Raw genomic sequence first — 19,190 nt, 5'->3', positions numbered from 1 at the left:
GAGGTTGTCTGTGAAAGCTGGTCCTAGACTGCCAGAATGCAACAGAATGCTAACTTAGCGGTCTGAATTGTTTCATGTCCACTTGAAGGAGAGGTCTGGAAATAAAAGGGTGTCCTTTCTTCCTAGAGTGATTCGGTTACGTGATACTGCACAGGAGTGCTACCCCAGAGATTTGTACCTGTGATGTGAATGCCTTCAGTCAGGGACTTAATTGAAGAAACAGGGAGCTTGAAAAGAGCATCCTATCAGTTTGATTAGTGATAGGTTTCATGGTGTAGAGTTGCACAAATCCTGGTTTCCACGTGGAACTTTGAGTAAAGGAAAAGGATTTCAAAATTCCACAGCAACAAAAAAGATTCTGCTGTAAAGGGATAAATAAGTGACCTTCGACATTTTGTAATTGACTACATGGGCAAGAATAAAATAAAATAGCTTAAATAGCCTAAACTATCATTTAAGATCTTGTCTCTTCTGCAGTTCTGCTTGTGAATACTAGTGTTATACTTCTGAAATTCTGGAGGTTGATTGCACAGTATTTCCATTATATGCAACACTGCTGACTTGTCCATGGTGAAAGTGGGTAAGATAGTAAGTTATATGTCATGTGTACTCTACCACAACTTAAGCATAGATAGAAAATTTAAATTTACTTATACTTCTGTATATATTTGAAAATTATCTTTTTTTCTTTAGATAGGGTCTCACTATGTTGTTACTCATGTTGGTCTTGAAGTCCTGAATTTAAGAGATTCTCCTGCCTCAGTTCCCAACTAATTGGACTGTAGACGTACACTGTATCTGACTTTTAAGATTTTTTTTGTGTGTGTACACTTGAAAATATATTCACTAGGGCTGGAGAGATGGCTCAGATGTTATGAGTGCTGGCTGCTCTTCCAGAGGTCCTGAGTTCAATTCCCAGCAACCACATGATGGCTCACAACCATTTATAAAGAGACCTGGCATTCTTTTCTGGCCTGCAGGCATGCATGCAGGCATAACACTGTATACATAACAAGTATACACACACACACATATACATAGTTGCTCGTTAGCTAATGAATGTATTTATTTGATGATACTGATGATTGCACCACCAATGTCTGCCGTTGTTAATTCTTCTAGTACTACAATTGAGAGTGACTAATTTATTTGGATTTGTTTCATTTGATACCTGCAAGTGAATTTTCTCTATAGTGTATTCTTTTTAGATATATTTCTTTTATTTTTATGTGTATGAGTGTTTGTTTGCATGTATGTATGTGCACCACCTGCATACCTGGTGCCTACAAAGGTCAGTTCTCCTGGAATAGGAGTTACACATGGGCCATCACATGGTAGTTGGGAACCAAACCCAGGTCCTTTGCAAGAACAGTAAGTGCTCCTAACCACAGAGCCATCCCTCCAGCACCCCTCCTCCACTAGTCTATTTTTTGAACAGTTTAGAGTTAATAATGTCTGTTTAGACAAAATACTTTCTAAAGTTTATCATAGCAGCTATATTTCTTAATTAAACACATGGTAGTAATAATAATAATCCTTTAAGAAGGGTTTAATATTTTCCGAGAACTGTCAGATATTGACATCAAACACATTTGCTAACAAGTTGGTTTGGAGTTTCAGCACGTGAGGGGAGGATATGGTGGCATGTGTTCTGATTCCAGGTACTATGAAGGATATTGACTTCTGAGTTCACCATGGGCAACACAGTGGGATCCTTTATCCAAAACTGAAATAATAATAAGTAGCAGTGGTGGTGTTCTCAGGCACTGGTTTTATTTTGGTGTCCTCAGAATTGTCACTTTTCTGATTTTTCAACAGGCAGACCATAGTCAAGATCTTCCCTGCCTGACACTCAGGAGTATATTTCTAGTTTTATATGCCACATCTAGGATTTTATCTGGTTATTACAAATATAAAAGCATTTGGTTTTGTGCAACTGTCTTTTTAAAGGTGTATTAATGGTTTAAAGATTAATGTAGACGTTTTATAGCTTACTAGAATATATTTTTCACATGCTTAAAAATCTAATTGGAAGGCCTTTTTATTATTTCTTCTGTACCTGTAATTAGCTCTTTTAATTTAAAAACATACATCTAACCAGGTCCTTTTTTTTCTCTTACTATGAATTAAAGTAATAACTTGTGTTTATGTACTTTGCTTGCTGAAGATAATGCACAGATTCTTTTTTTCCCCCATATGGCAAAGAGTAGATTATCCATTTCTACAGAAGTAATCTCTTCTCTCTGGTATTTTCTCTCCCCATCCAAGCCTGATTCTCTTAGTTTGGTGTTCTCTTTTTTTTTTTTTTTTTTTTTTTTTATTTTAGTAAGGGATGGAGGGAGATAGAAGTGAGTTTCTGAGAGTCACTACTAGACGAGGAGAAGGGCTGGGGAATCTGATGTACGTTCAGTGCTTGCTGCTCAGGAGAACAGAGCTTTTCCCTGGTATTTTTCATAAGCAGTGACCTGGGCTTAGGAGGATGATGTCACTTTATTAAGTATCTATTTTATTTAGACTAGTAACACTAATTTTTGTATTGTAGAAGTTGATTGATTTGTTCTTTTTTTTTTCTCTTAACAATTGGTTTTGTATTTAGAGAAAAATTGGAATGGTAATACAGTATCCATATACCCCACATCCAGGCTCATCTTGTTACCAACATCTTACACTAACATACGCCATAATTAATAAAGTACCCTAAGTCTGTATCAAATGTCTTTTTTCTGTTGCAGGATTCCTTATTACATTAGTTTTTCTGTCTCGTAGCCTCCTCTTAGATTTTTCTTGTTTTGGTGGCCTTGATAATCTTGTTGTTAATTTTCAAAGTACCATATAACCCTGGAAAACAAAAAGAAGCACAGGCAGACAGAGACCTCTATATTTATTATTATTCTCCTTAGACTTTACTCGTTAATTTTTTTATTTTTGTTTTATGTGCTTTGTTGGTTTTTTGTTGACATGTGTGTCTGTGTGAGAGTGTCAAATCCCCTAGAGTTGGAGTTACAGACAGTTGTAAGCTGCCACTGTCGGTGCTGGGAATTGAACTGAAGTCCTCTGTAAGAATAGTCAATGCTCTTAACCTCTGAACCATCTCTCCAGCCCATTTACTGGTTAACTTAATGCTTAAATGAAAATACAATTCTAGGAGAAATTTCCTAAAGTAAACCAAAGGCTAAATTCTGTACAAAATTCATCAAGAGTTGAAACACCTGAAATGGGGATTTGTTTCCTCTTAAAGAAATATAAGGACAGATTAGATCGATCAACACCACCTGTCTCAACTCCACCCTACGAGTTAATTGGATTGTTTCAGTTGCTTCGTCGGGCTGTTCACTAGCAGCTGTTGGCTAAATATTTTTAAGTCTCTGTTCTTTTAGAATACAAGCCTAATTTATCCGGCCTCTCAGTAACACTGTGGTTACTGAGTTCTTGGTGTTGCCTTCTGCTCAGCTGTTTTCATGTTGGACAAAACTAACAATTACGGTTTTAGAATTGAAGTTAGCTTTTATTTCTGCATTCTTTGTGAAATTTCCAGAGTGACTGAAAAAATCCTCAGTTTGGAAAGTTTCACATTATCAGGATAGAAAAGAGCAAATATTTTACATACTGGTCAGAGGTAAACATTTCTCCCTTGTTACTCCTTTTCCACATACTCCAAACTGAAAGTATATATTTTGTAAATATAAAGTTACGTGATTTTTCAGTCTGTATACTTGAGTGACTATAACCAAATGAATGGTCCCCTTAATGTGGTCAATTTGAAAGTTTTCATGAACACTGCCTTTGCCAGTGTACTCAATTTTAATTTTGGATTGCTGTTTTTTATCTTTGTCAAGTTCTCTTGACTGTTCTCAAACATGATAAATTTTCATTTTGGGGGAGTAAATTTGGCTTGTAGAAACATTTACAAGTCACTCAAATTTGACATAACGGGACTGGTTTTCTAACGTGACGGTAAGCTGGCACTTGACGTTTCCAAAAGAAGCATTCCCCCCCCCCCCCCAAAAAATACATTGAAAGATAAGAACTTCAATTAAGAGTGTCTTTTCCCAGGAAGAATGACCTAGCACTCTGAAGGGAGAGAGTCAAAAATTCATTTTAGGGTGTTGAAAACCTCATTCCAGTCCTGCCTGAATGCTTAGGAAATGGATCAGAGTCGTTATTTTTTGTTTTTGAGATAGGATCTCACATTGTAGCCTGGGCTGAAGTACTTCTGCTTCAGCTTTCCCTGGGCTGGGATTACAGGCATGACTCACTACGCACAGCTTAAATCAGTGTACTTTGAATAGTTAGCTCACCAAAGGTTAAGAACTGGTACTTTAGTTAGAATGAAGTAAAGATTTGGCTATTGGACGTACTACTTTCTAAATAGGAAAACATATTTGCCTCTGAATCGCTGTTTATCTCATACAGTGAAAAGATACGCTTGTTACCTTCGAGCCAGTGGACTCCTTTTTGATCGAATTGTTACTTCAAACCATCTTTAGTTTTCCTGAATACCATTTGTTACACACAATTTATTTTTACTATTGTCCTCCACTGGATGAAAACCCATAAAGACAAAGACTGTGTCTTGTCTATCACCAATGTCTCTAGGTAAGTTTCTGTGCCTCAGCAACCACTCAAGAATGAATGGACGAGCCAAAAATAAATATTAATAATAATGCTTACTAATAATGCATGATTTAAAATAGGTCTGGCAGGCAACAGAGATGGTTCAGTGGTTAAGAGCACTGTCTTCTCTTCCTGGACTTGGTTCCCAGCACCCATATGGCAGCTTATAACCATCTGTAGGTTCAGTTTCAGGGAATTCAACATCCTCTTTTCATCTCCAGCACCAGACACACGCACATAAAATAAAACCTAAAACTGAACTTGCCTTAGTGCTTTTGAAATATAGTAGTATATTATATATACAGTAGCAAATATCTACAAATGAAACATTGAGTACATCTGATGGAGGAAGGTCATTGGCTAATAAAGAAACTGCCTTGGCCCATTTTATTGGTTAGAACATAGGTGGGTGGAGTAAACAGAACAGAATGCTGGGAGGAAGAGGAATTGAGCTCAGACTTGACAGCTCTGCTCTCTGGAGCAGAGATGCCATGCTCCCCTCTCCCAGGCAGACGCGATCTGAGACGCTGCCAGGTCAGACATGCTGAATCTTTCCTGGTAAGACTGGTGCTACACAGTTTATTAGAGATGGGTTGATCGGAATATCAGAATTAGCCAGTAAGGGCTAGAGCTAATGGGCCAAGCAGTGTTTAAAAGAATACAGTTTGTGTGTTGATTTTGGGTAAAGCTAGTGGCAGGAGCTGGGTGGCGGAATGCAGCCCCGCAGCTCCTACTACATACATCAAGTAACTTAAACACAAATCTGCTCTCCCATTTTCTGTTACTTACCATGAACTAATCACTTTGCTGCTTTTGACCTGATGTTAAGCATAAATGATGATTCTAAACTGGACAGTGGTAGCGCATACTTTTAATCCCAGCACTCAGGAGGCAGAGACAGGCAGACTCTGTGAGTTTGAGGCCAGCTTGGTCTACAGAATGGGTTCCAGGACAGGCCCCAAAGCTACAGAGAAACCCTGTCTCAAGGAGAAAAAAAAAGATGGCTCCAAGGGAGACCTCCTTTAAAAAATAACAAGTGTTTTGGTTGTTGGGCTAATTTTTAGTTGTTTAAATATATAGTTTAATCAAAAGATGACTTGTTAAATTCCAAATATGAGTTTCCAAGTCTAGAGCCTCATGCTTAGGGAGAAGAAACAAAACATTATTTCCAGTAGGAATGATGTTTTCTTTGTGAGCCAACTCCTTCCTTGTTTTAGAAGAGAATACTTCTGTAGCTGTGACATGGACAACAGGCCCTGTGTGCTTATTGTCTGTAGAAAAGTATGTAAAGGGAAAAGAAAAAGACTGGAATTTTCACACACACACACCCTTTTTTTTGCCCCAGCACTTAGAACAAGAGAAACATGAACTGAGAAGACGGTTTGAGAATCGGGAAGGGGAGTGGGAAGGACGAGTGTCAGAGCTGGAGACCGATGTGAAGCAGCTGCAGGACGAGCTGGAACGGCAGCAGGTCCATCTTCGGGAAGCAGACCGAGAAAAAACACGAGCCGTCCAGGAGCTGTCAGAACAGAACCAGAGGTTATTGGATCAACTCAGCAGGGTGAGTCACAAGAATTTAATTATAAAATATTCAAAATGGGAACCAATTTCCTATACTGGTAGGATATGTGTGAAGAAACCATTCTGACCCCCATGGAACTTGTTGGAGTTGATTTTTTCCTTCTGTGAGATAGATTTGGGAACTGAACTCTGGCCTTTGAGTATGGAGCCCAGGTGCTGTCAAAGTATAACAAAGGAGTCAGGAACCAAGAGCAAGGCCCATGATTAAACCATCTGTGAGACTTGGTATCCTGGGCATCTTCTCACCTCTAAAATAAAGGTGCTGCATATGTCTGGCATTTTTTAGTGCTCTAAAGATCTGTGATCCTTTACCCAGGGAAAGTCCATCATCAATTGTAAAGTTGTTAATTCATTAGTTCGATACCTAGAGGTGCTGTCTTTAACTGAACAGCTTGGAAAATGAACATACATTATGAAAGGAGTGTCTAAATTTAAGTTTTGTTTGATCTCTACATCAAGTAAGAGTTCTTACACATTTATAGATAGGATAGTGTCAGAAGTTAATTAAGGTCAAGACTAATTGCAAAGAAGATGATTGAGACTTAAATGAGTAGAAATCTAATTTAAATACAGTACATTCCTTTTAAATTTACAGAGTGGTCTATAAGACCTGGGTTTACTATTGAAATTTAATTCTTCTTATATTTTAAAAGCAAAACCAGCAGTTTTTTAGAAAAAAATGTGGCCTCTTGTCCCATCCCTAATCACTGCTGCTCTTGAGGTCCCTGTGCCTTCTGTGTGGTTGTGGAGAAAGGCTAGAGGCAGCCGTGGTGAGTTTCCAAGGTTTGCACTGAGGTGATAGTGGACAGTATGTGATGGTGTTTGCTGATTACATCACCGTTGCTTGCTTTCCCTTTGCGATGGTGAAACTTCCCACCTTCTAAAGAAGTGTGAACTAATGCTATTAGTGGGGAGAGAGGAAAAAGAGAAAGAGATAATAAATGGTAACTTGGAAAGCAGCAACTCACAGAGAGATTTCAGCACATCTGTGAAAAATGAGGACATGGTTGTGGGCAGAGCCGAGCAGCTTCCCTGATTTCATGGAGAGAATCTCTAACATTTGGATTGGCTGGGAAGCCAGAGCGGCATAGTCCAGAAGTCATTCACAGGGCTGCTCCACACCAGCATTCCCGAATCCGTTCTGAAACCCTTTTTAGTAACTGGAAAGGGATCTCTAGCCTTGTTCATTCATTATTCATGAAAGATTAACCAGAGAAGTCTGGCCAGATTGCTTTATTCAAAAACATTTAATATTATTCTGGGCAAGTGTTTCGAGTGAAACTTACAGAATGAATGCCACAAACAAAGCAGTCAAAGGGAAGTTAAATTTCTTGGGCCAGGTTCATGTGGCAAATGCAGAACATGATCTGGTGAAAGACAGGCGAGCATGAGGGGGAAAGTTAGGAAACAGATGCTGACAAGGGATTGACTCTGCTTACTAACTGGATGGGCTTGTCCATGCCTCGGTTTCCTTAACTTTAAAATGAGTTAAAAATTTGTGCTGCAGACAAGTACTATTGAAAGGAAAATGGAAAAATGTGGGTTGTGGATAGCTCAGTGGTAGAGTGCTTGCCAAGCTCACCAGAGAGGCTGTATGTTTACTTTATAGCACAGCAATTTTCAGCCCGCAGTTGGCACCCCTTTGGGGTTGACTGGCCCTTTACAGGCCCTGACATCATCAGAAAACTCAGTTCTTAACAGTAGCAAAATTACAGTTACAAAATAGCAACAAAAACAATGTTATGGTTGGGGGTCACCACAACATGAGGAACTGTATTATAGGGGCTAATTGTTAGGAAGGTCCAGAACCACTGCTATAAGGGGAAGGGGAGAAATGCGATGTGTTTGTGTTGCCCAGCATATGGAGGTGCAGATTGTTTCCAAAGTGGCGTCTTTAGAGCCGGCCGGTTGTCTGACTTCACTGTAGAAAATCCTGATGAAATACTTCCAGATATTTCTGGATAGCTCTAGAGTCTTGTTATCCTCTCTGGCCTTGAACATAGGCCCTAGTGGTTTTGTGGCTTCCTCGCCCTCTTTCTCCTTGTAAGCAGGACAAGTCCCTGAGGTTTCCATCAGAGCAAGTTTAGATTTCGTTTTATTATTGTTTTATTAACTGGGTATTCAGGAGCCAGAGGAGCTAAGTACTTTGAAGGGAATCGGAATCCTCATAGGAAAAAATAGCAGCCAGCAGCAGTGGTAGAAGGCCATGCTTTTTTTTTTTCAATGTATGTAATGAGGTTCATTTGTTTGTTTTCCTGAGGCAGGGTTTCTCTGTGTAGCCCTAGCGGTCCTGGAATTCTCTCTAAGATCAGGCTGGCCTGAAACTCAGAGGTCTGTCTGCCTGCCTCTGCCTCCCCAGTGCTGGGAATAAAAGACATGCACCACCATGTCTCTTTATAACCATGTAATATATACTGTCAAAAATAGCCCAATACTCCTATAATACATTTTTTCAAAGTATTTTTACATGTATTTGCTTTGACTGCCATGGTCTCCAAAGTTGTTCTTTTCTTTTATTATTATTATTATTATTATTATTATTACAAATTTTCACCTCCTCACCTCCTCCCATTTCCCTTCCCCTACCCCTATTTCCCCTCCCCCTCCCTCTCCAGTCCAAAGAGCAGTCAGGGTTCCCTCCCTGCCCTGTGGGAAGTCCAAGGTCCTCCCTGCTCCATCCAGGTCTAGGAAGTTGAGGATCCAAACAGACTAGGTTCCCACAAAGCCAGTGCCAGGGGGCTGGAGAGATGGCTCAGTGGTTAAGAGCATTGCCTGTTCTTCCAAAGGTCCTGAGTTCAATTCCCAGCAACCACATGGTGGCTCACAACCATCTGTAAAGAGGTCTGGTGCCCTCTTCTGGCCTGCAGACATGCACACAGACAGAATATTGTCTACATAATAAATAAATAAATAAATAAATAAATAAATATTTTTTAAAAAACACAGTGCCATTGTCCTTGGCTTCTCAGTCAGCCCTCATTGTCAGCCACATTCAGAGAGTCCAGTTTGATCACATGCTCCATCAGTCCCAGTTCAGCTCCCATTAGATCAGTCCCACCCTCACAGTGGATGGGCACACCCCTCGCGGCCCTGACTTCCTTGCTCATGTTCTCTCTCCTTCTGCTCCTCATTTGGACCTTGGGAGCTCAGTCCAGTGCTCCAATGTGGGTCTCTGTCTCTATCTCCATCCATCGCCAGATGAAGATTCTATGGTGATATGCAAGATATTCATCAGAGTGGCTATAGTATAGGGCCAGTTCAGGCACCCTCTCCTCAGCTGCTCAAGGAACAAGCTGGGTACATCCCCTTGGACACCTGGGAACCCCTCTAGAGTCCAGTCTTTTGCCAACCCTCAAATGGCTCCCTTAATTAAGATATATACTTCCCTGCTCCCATATCCACTCCTCCTCCATCCCAACTGTCCCATTCCCCCAAGCTCTCTCCATCCTCCCCTTCTCACTTCTCTCTCCCTATCTCCCCTTATCCCCCACCCCCAAGCTCTCAATTTTTGCCTGGAAATCTTGTCTACTTTCAATATCCAGGAGGATAACTACATGTTTTTTGGGGGTGGGGGAGGGAGTACACCTTCCTATTTAGCTTCTCTAGGATCATGAATTATAGGCTCAATGTCCTTTATTTATGGCTAGAATCCACTGAGTGAGTACATACCATATTCATCTGGGTTACCTCACTCAGGATAGTGTTCTCTATTTTTCATCCATTCCAAAGTTGTTCTTAACAATAAACCAAACAGCTGTATTGAGATGTAATTCATGCCCCATAAATGGTATCCTTTAAAGGCGTGCAATTAGGTAGTTGTTACTGCATTTACCGAGTTATGCAACAATCACTACTGTCTATCTAGAGAATATTTTACCTTCCCAAAAGAAGTGTTATAGCCATTAGCAGTAACTTTCACTATAATTTAAAACCCTCATGTCTCAAACCTTGGCAACTTTTAATCTACCTTGATCCCCGTGCTTTTCCTTGTTTTAGACTTTTCGTGGCAGTGAAATCCTAGCGTACAAAAGTAGCCTTTTGTGTGTGGCTCTTTTTACTTAGTGTTTATCAGATTCATCTATGACTTCACCCATGTTGTGATTGGGAACTATCCCATTGTTATATGCAACAGTTTATCTGTTCACTAGCTGATGGACATTGTTGTTTCTATTCTTTGGTTGATATGACTAACCAAACATGAACATTGATAGACACGTTTTGTGTGTCCACAGATCTTTTTAGCTAAAATGGAATGCTGTGTGTATATATATCCCATGAGCTTCTGGATCTCATTATGATGAGAAAAGGAAATGATATTGCTCTCATTCTATATCTAGGAAAACTTCAGGGAAGAAAGACACGTGACTTGATTAAGTTTCTTTCAATTTAGGACTAACTAGATTTTCTGTACTCTCCATTCCAGACTTCTAAGGCAGCAATAAAGATCATATGGCTTTGAAGCCAGACAGCCATGGGGCCAAACACCAACTCTGGCATTTACTAGCTGGTTGAATGTAGGAAAGTGTTTTTGTTGTTGTTGTTGTTGTTGTATTTTGGTTTTTCGAGGCAGGGTTTCTCTGTAGCTTTGGAGCTTCCCTGGAACTAGCTCTTGTAGACCAGGCTGGCCTTGAACTCACAGAGATCCCCCTGCCTCTGCCTCCCAAGTGCTGGGATTAAAGGTGTGTGCCACCACCTCCTGGCTGTAGAAAAGTTGTTTTACCTTTAGTGACTTCCTTTATATTCTAGAAACAACTATATTATTATTAACAAGGTCATGTTATAATGAATAAGAAATAGGTTCATGTAAGGTTCAAACCACAGCAAGTATCTGGTGTATAAGCTTGATAAGTGGTAACCATCATGATTGTCATGTTTCATTATGTAGATTGGATTTCTGCATCTGGTCAAATCTTATGTCTTAATAGTAGGAGAATTAAAAACAGTAAAAAAAAAGGTACACAAGTGAAAAAAATAGTGGAAGAAAATGAAGTCTAAAAGTAAAAGTCATATATTATAAGTTTATAATAGTTTTTCATTTTAGTCCATAACTGATCTGTTGAGGGTTGTTTTTCTTGATACGCAAGGGTTTCCCTCTATAACTCAGGCTAGTTTTGATCTTGAGATCTTTCCTCTTCAACCTCTCAAGAGCTGGGCTTCTAAGCATGCTCCGTCATGATCTGTTTTGTTTTGTTTAAAAAAAAAAAACCACAACATTTAAAATTAAAAGTGGGGTTGGAACTGGTTGTATTTTATTCCTTGATACCCTGTATCTACTGGGTATCATTTCATTTGCTGAATTTATCTTCTCCAATTTCTAGTCATTTGGATAAAGTGTTCTTCTAAGTTCTTTCCTAGCTCCTAAGAGTCTATCCTTATCTTTTTTAAAAAAAAAAATTCAGGCTGACATGTTTGAGAAAAGTGTGGATTCACTTTCTAATTTAAAAAGTAACACTGCAATAGGGCTTAATATAGTGGTTATTAATCTGTGGGTTGGTGACCCTTTCACAGGGTCACCTAAGACCATTGGAAGACACAGCTGTTTACATAACAATTCATAACAGTAGTTATGAGCCGGGCGGTGGTGGCGCACGCCTATAATCCCAGCACTCGGGAGGCAGAGGCAGGCGGATCTCTGTGAGTTCGAGGCCAGCCTGGTCTACAAGAGCTAGTTCCAGGACAGGAACCAAAAGCTACAGAGAAACCCTGTCTCGAAAAATCAAAAAAAAATTTACAGTTATGAGGTAGCAGCGAACATAATTGTATGGTTGGAGGGTCACCACTACATGAAGAACTGTATTAAAGGTTGAGAACCACTGTTTAATAGGAGCTGGAAGGTACTCTCCTCATCACTGTCAACAGCAGGACGACAGTGGGACCTGCCTTCCAGGAGATCTTGGCTTGGGTTAATATCTTAAAATGTTAAAGTGGGGATTGTTGGGAGTCCTGACACATGATGTCCAGTTTCTAGAGCTTCTCTTCCAGATAGCAGCAGCAAAGGCGTGACTCTGCTCTTTTGATGAGTCCTAAGATGATTGGTCACTGACTTAACTTACCATATCTGGACACTGCTGAGGCACCGTGTGTAGAAAGGAGCTGCGGGCTGCGTTCCTGCCACCTGGCTCCCAGCTGCCTGGCTAGCTTATACCCCAAAATAACAACACACAAATTGTATTCATTTAAACACTGCTTGGCCCATTAGCTCCAGCCTCCTACTGGCCAACTCTCACATCCTTATCAACCACCTCCATTAATGTGTGTAGCACCACAAGGTGGTGACCCAACAGGAAGATTCTAGCATACGTCCACCTTGGGTCGGAACTTCATCACGTCTACGTCTGCCCTGGAGAGGAGCGGCATGGCATCTGGCTCACTTCCTCTTCCTCCCAGCATTCTGTTCTGTTTACTCTACCTACCTATGTTCTAACCTATCAGGCCAAGCAGTTTCTTTATTAATTAACCAATGGAAGCAACAAATTGATATGACACTCCCACACCAACCGTGGTATGTTCACAAAGCCCATTTGCCAGCTGAAAGCCAAAACAGCCTTATTCCTAATGACAGTGATAACAGTCATACCAGGCTCCCGTTAAGCCTTTTCAGTCTTCAAAAGCAGTTGGAGTAAGATACTATTTTCAAAACAAATCTCAGTTGTGTTAGTTAGAAACTTCAGAGGTAAAATAATGTATTTTCACATTTTATATCAATAAAGCACAGCTCACTATTTGAAACACGAGGAAGAGATTTGAGCACCTATTTGACCAAACAATGGAGAAACCAATTGATTCCTTCTAGAGATGAGATTTAAAATTGCTTAAGGGATTCTGAGCTTTTCCTTCCTCAAAATGCACAGCTCTAGCGTTTGGAGAAACTGATTAGGTCATCATTTTGTACATTTGCCTATAATTTTATACATGACACATTAATTACATCATTCCCTTTCTTTTTCTCATGTGTACTACTAATCTTATGCTTGGTTCTAGACCCATTTTACTTATGGACTTACCCAGTACTTCAGTTCTCTATAGGACTGAATTATATTATGTTAGTGACTCTTTTTTTATTTATTTTTTTTGTTTTATTTTTCGAGACAGGGTTTCTCTGTAGCTATTGGAACCTGTCTTGGAACTAGTTCTGTAGACCAGGCTGTCCTCAAACTCACAGAGATCTGCCTGCTTCTCCCTCCTGAGTGCTGGGATTAAAGGTGTGTGCCACCACCGCCTGGCATTTTTAAAAATTATTTATTTATTATTACACAATGTTTGGTCTGCATGCCAGAAGAGGGAGCCAGATCAAATTACAGATGGTTTACAGATGGTTATGAGCCACCATGTGGTTGCTGGGAATTGAACTCAGGACCTCTGGAAGAGCAGCCAGTGCTCTTAACCTCTGAGCCAAATCTCCAGCCCCGTTAGTGACTCTTTGGATGGAATTATTATGTAGATTTTTGCTTTGTCTATTTAAAAACTTTAAAAAAAATTACAAGGATACAGAAAACTGCAGAGAGAAATATAAATCCAGCATTTAAAAAACTGTAATATTTTGAAGCCAGATGTGGCACGTTCCCATAATACTTGGAAGAATAAGAGTTTGGAAGGCTGAGACCAGTCTTGGGTTATGTAGCAAAACCTCCTTTCTGTGCCTTTTCTTATGCACATATATTTTAATTTCTTTGTGCAATTAAATTCCTGTAACAGGAATTACTGCATCTGAGCATAAACCCTTCTTCAGCTTTATGTAATATTGCCAAATTCTTGAAAGCTTTGTTACAGATTTGCAATCTTAATCAGAAATGTGTAAGAGTCAGTGTATATGGGTCTCATCTTTCTTTACCTGACTCTTCATTATTATCAGATTTTAAATATTCTTACCAATCCTTTGTATGTAAAAGGAAATTTTATTGTTTTAATTTCCATCTCATGAATTACTTGTGAGGCTGGACATCTTTTATCTGTATGTTTGTTTTGAATTATTTGTTGCTTTCCTCAGATACTTTATTGGGTTTTATTTTAACTCCTTTTGTTTTGTTTTTCAAGATAGGGTTTCTCTGTAGCTTTGGAGCCTGTCCTGGAACTAGCTCTTGTAGACCAGGCTGTCCTCGAGCTCACAGAGATTCGCCTGCCTCTGCTTCCCAAGTGCTGGGGTTAAAGGAGTATACGCCACCACTGCCTAGCTGTTTTAACTCTTGATGCTCTTATAGTTTCATTTTATTTATTTAAGGGGTCTTGTATACCAAAAAAGTTTGTAGGCTTTTTAAAAAAGCTTTTTTATTGTAATTTTGTGTGGGTGTGTGCATGGGAGTGCCATGCCTGTGGAGAGAGAGGTAATGAATCCCTCTGGAACTGAAGTTACAGGTTGGTGTTAGCTGCCCAGAATGTGTACTGGGAATTGAACTTTTGTTCTCTGGAACAGGAGGATATGCCTTTAATTGCTGAGCCATCTATCCATCGCTAAGTATTTAAAGAAATCAAATATGTTTGTCATTTCATAAATAGTTTTTTTGTGTTTTGATTAAGCCTCTAGATTCCCTCACTGTATTCTAATTAGAAAAACATAAATGCTTTTTAATGTTTGAATATTTAATCTACCTGGATTTTTTGTATGATATGAGATAGGAACTATTTATATATTTGTTTGTTTGTTTTTGAGACAGGCTTTCTCTGTATAACAGCCCCAGCTGTCCTGGAACTTGCTTTGTAGACCAGGCTGGCTTTGAACTCACAGAGGCCTGCCTCTGCCTCCCAAGTGGATTAAAGGCATGCGCCACCACCAGTCAGTTCCTCATATACTTTTTATATGGGTTATATAAGCACTGGTTCTTCCCTGAATTGTAGTCATATATAGATTTTCTGATTTAAAAAACCAAACTATTATTTACTTTTAATCGAAGGGTCAAAATAACTTAAAATTTTCATTGTTTTTTTTTCTTTTGCCAATTTAAAACTAAAAACATAAAATGGGGGAGTGTTTTTAAAATTGAGACAGGATCTTTCTATGTAGATTAGGCTTGTCTTGAACTCACAGACACCCATCTATTTTTGCCTCCAGAGGAGTGTTGACATGAAAGGTGTGTGCCACCACACCCAACTTTTTAAAATTTTAGTAGTTTATAGAAACTTGTTTGTTTGGTAAGGCTGCCATAACAACATATCCTAGACTGACTACTGGTTCCCAGTTCTGGAGGCTGGAAGTCCACAGTCAAAGTCAGTTCCTTCTAATCAGAGCGTCTGTTTCAGTCCTGTCTCCTTGGCTGGGATGCTGCCTCCCTGCGCCTCCATGCATTTTGTCATCCCACTGTTTCTGTTTTCTTTTGTTGCTGTTTTGTTTTTGAGATAGGGTCTCACTGTGTAACTATAGCTGTCCTGGAACTCACTATGTGAACCAGGCTAGCCTGGAACTTACAGAGATCCACTTCCTGCTTCTGCCTCCTGAGTACTAGGTTAAAGGCATTTATCATTATGCCCAGTTTGTCTCTGTTTTGAGATCTACTCTCCTTATAAAGACTACCTGTTATATTGACTTAGGATCCTCCTTAAGGATCTCATTTCAATTTGTTTACATTTATAAAGGAAGCTGGAGAGGTGGCTCAGGGTTAAGAGCACTTTCTGCTCTTGCACAGGACCCAGGTTTGATTCTTAACACCCAGATGGCACCTCACAACCATCTGCAGCTCCATTCAAACAGATATCCATACACATAAAGCAAAATTTAATTTGTTTATATTTGTAAAGACTTATTCTCCAAATAAGTTCACATTCTGAGGAAATGGCATTTGGACTTTAAAAGAGAACTCAATCCAGCCCATAATAAAAAAAATTTTGGTGTACTTTTATTTTGCACAAAACAACACACTTCTTGGATCCGTATTGGTGTTGTCTGAGGGAGATATTCATGGTAATGCCACTCTCCTGGAAGGTTCCATACTCTTCATAACACTTTTGTACATTAAATATTCATACCTCTAAGACTAGACAACTAAGGAACACTGTGGCCAATGGAGCGATACCTGGAATGCTTAATTTTATTCCTTGGGAAAGTTCCAAGCCCATCAATCTCATTTTTCTCCTCTAAGGATTTACCTACATTTTATTTTTCTGAATAAAAAGTGGAAGGGTTTTATGTGTGTGTATAAGTGGGTCTTCTCTAATTCACTATCCAACAGATATTTCTTTGTATTGTTTTGTTTTTTTTTTCTTAGAATATTTAAAAGTAACCAACATGGGGGCTGGAGAGATGGCTCAGTGGTTAAGAGCACTGACTGTTCTTCCAGAGGATCCAGGTTCAATTCCCAGCACCCACATAGTAGCTCACAACTGTCTGAAGATATCTAGTTCCAGGGGATCTGACACCTTCACACCAATACACATAAAATAAAGTTAAATAAACCATAAAAATATTTAAAAAATAAATAAATAAGAAATAAAAGTAACCAACAACCTTTTATTGACTTCCCATCCTGATAGATACTTGTTTACAACAGCAAAGGAAACAGAGCTGTCCCAGCTTTCAAAGGAGTTTACAATCTAACAGTACCCACCCAGAACACTATTCCTGTAGCTTTTCCACAGCTGCCACCTCACTCCTCAGATGTCAGCTCATATGTGATCGCCAGCAGTTTTCACTGCCCACTCACTGTGAAGTGGCTGCACCTCCCTGGTCAGTCCCACATTCACTCTTCCTGTGAATTACTTTGGTTTTCTGTATCTCTTCCTGCTAGCTTCATTAAACACGAGGTTTGGTTTTCCACTGTATTCCTAGAGCCTTGCTCAAGAAACACCTGTTGGACCAGGCGATGGTGGCACCTTCCTTTAATCCCAGCACTCAGGAGGCAGAGGCAGGTAGATCTCTGAGTTTGAGGCCAGCCTGGTCTCTACAGAGTGAGTTACAGGACAGCCAGGGCTCACAGATAAACCCTGTCTCGAAAAACAAAAACAACAACAACAAAAAAATATTATATAAATAACATGTTTAGAACATACACCTTTCTGAAGACTAACCCCTATGCATAGACTGTAATATGAACCATTTCATACTCACACTTAGTGTATATGGTTTGAAAACCAGTTATCAAAGGAACCATGGTGCCAGTGCTTGGGGGGCAGGTAAGCTGTAAAAGATTATGGTTTCATGGTTGCTTAAAAAGAAAGTTTAGTCTTCATAGGTACTTTAGAAATTGTGGAAAAACTGAACCTGCCATGATGAGATGAGTGATGAACCTCTGATGATTTGCAGCCTGTAGGGCTCCGTTGAACAGCACTGTGCCTCCCTGGTCTGCAGGTCAGTTGTTCACCGGGCGAGTGGCTTGCAGCCTTCTCATCTTGCCAGTGGATATGGGAAATGAGCATTCTAGCTTTTTACCAAAACTGTTCTTGTCCTGTGGGAGACTTGCCTTTGTTTTGACTTGGATATTATCCTGTATCTTCCTCCTCTCTGGATCATGCCCTCTGGACAGAAGAACACCCAGCTGTATGCTGTCTTCACCATACAGACCACAGTGGTCTGTGGTTTGGAAAAGGAGGCAGCAGAAATGTCCAGGGGAGGGCTGGCTCGTGACAGCTTCTGAGCACAGTCTTACTGAGGTTATGTAGTTCCTTCCTGTGCAGCCCTGATGGCTTCTTCATAAAGTAAAACTCTTGAGAATTCACTTTGAAATAACATTTTATCTTCTCATTTGTTACAATCTTTTTGCTCATTTTCACAGGGCACACCTATTATTTGTTTTCTTCTCACTGTGTCTTATGGTTTCTATTGCTGTGAGACCATGGCAACTCTTATAAAGGAAAACATTTAATTGGGGAGACTTACAGTTTCAGAGGTTTAGTCCATCATCGTCATAGAGGGACTTGTCAGCATGCAGGCAGGCTTGCTACTGGAGAAGGAGCTGAGAGTTCTATGTCTTGATCCACAGGCAACAAAAAGTGAACTGAGTCCCACACTGGATGTTGCTTTTGAGCTAGGAGACCTAAATCCACTCTCACAGTGACACACTTCCTGCAATAAAGCTACAGCTCCTAATAGATCCTTTCTTCTGCGGACCATTTTCTTTCAAACACACACTGTGACTGTTTTAAGTACCTCCTGTTTCTCACACCGAGGACTGGTCATGCACCTGGTTACTCTGGCTATGAGTGTATCTAACTGTGACAAAGCTTAAAGCTGTATTTGGGGCAGTATACAAAAGGTGCTGTCCAAAAGCTACCTGAAGCCAGAAAGAGCTATCACCATTGGATCACTGAGATAGGTAGTTCAAAGCCTTCAGTAGGAAGTTAGGCATTGCTCCAAAACTAGGAGAAATCAAAGCCTTCCTTTTAGACTAGAGGGACTCTGATAGAAAGATGTGCCAGAGGGATTGTTTAAAGATGGCGATGGAGAGATTAAAATGAAGACCCATTGTAGGCTGTTCAGGTGAAGCCAGTCTGTGAAGTCTCAGCTCCCAAAGAGTGTTCTTTCAGTAAACTTTGCTGTTTTTATCTAGGATGGGTTGGCTTCTTAAATGAATATCCTTTTATAGATAGTTGGAAATTCTAGTCATACTTTTATCCCTAGTTTCTCAAGTTTTATAATTTTTATTTTAATGTATTGGCAGGGATTAAATACAAGGTAAATTTTTAGGTTAAAAAAAAAGGACTGCGGAAGCAGCTCAGTGGTAAAGCCCTTGTCCTTGCACAAGGGTCTGTTCTCAGTTCACAGCACCACCACACTCCCAAAGAAGAAAAATAATTAGATATGTCTTAATTGTTTTTTTTGGATGGCAGAAATATTTGGTATTTACTGTAAAAAAAAAAAAACATGGTAGAGAACATTTGGTGTCTGAAACAGTGAAAAATTCCCATGATACTAAGGAAAAATAAATGACAATGTGATACTAACTTTTTCCATGTATAGCACTTGCATTTTTTCCATTACTAGCTTTTTGACTTCTTTCATGTTTTTAATGGTTGTATATAGTAGTCCTTATAAAATACATGGAAAGTAAATGTAACCATTTGCTACTGAG

The 19,190-nt window shown here is 39.7% G+C and overlaps 1 protein-coding gene across 3 annotated transcripts in view; it reads left to right on the top strand.

The window, feature by feature from the left end:
• Positions 1–19,190, top strand: part of Bicdl1 (BICD family like cargo adaptor 1) — a 103,312-nt gene that overhangs the window by 2,709 nt on the left and 81,413 nt on the right. For all 3 annotated transcript variants that reach the window (XR_012911404.1, XM_075981694.1, XM_075981684.1), the window contains exon 2: positions 5,960–6,175. Coding sequence is in view for 2 of the 3 variants with exons in the window: in XM_075981694.1 (XP_075837809.1) it covers positions 5,960–6,175 (216 nt within the window). In the remaining variant the exon portion in view is untranslated. The remainder of the gene's footprint in view (positions 1–5,959; positions 6,176–19,190) is intronic.

Source organism: Microtus pennsylvanicus, chromosome 1 (genome assembly GCF_037038515.1).
Source record: "Microtus pennsylvanicus isolate mMicPen1 chromosome 1, mMicPen1.hap1, whole genome shotgun sequence".
In the NCBI taxonomy this organism is placed as follows: Eukaryota; Metazoa; Chordata; class Mammalia; order Rodentia; family Cricetidae; genus Microtus; species Microtus pennsylvanicus.
The sequence above is the reverse complement of the archived record's forward strand: the minus strand, read 5'-3'. Positions and strand labels throughout refer to the sequence as shown.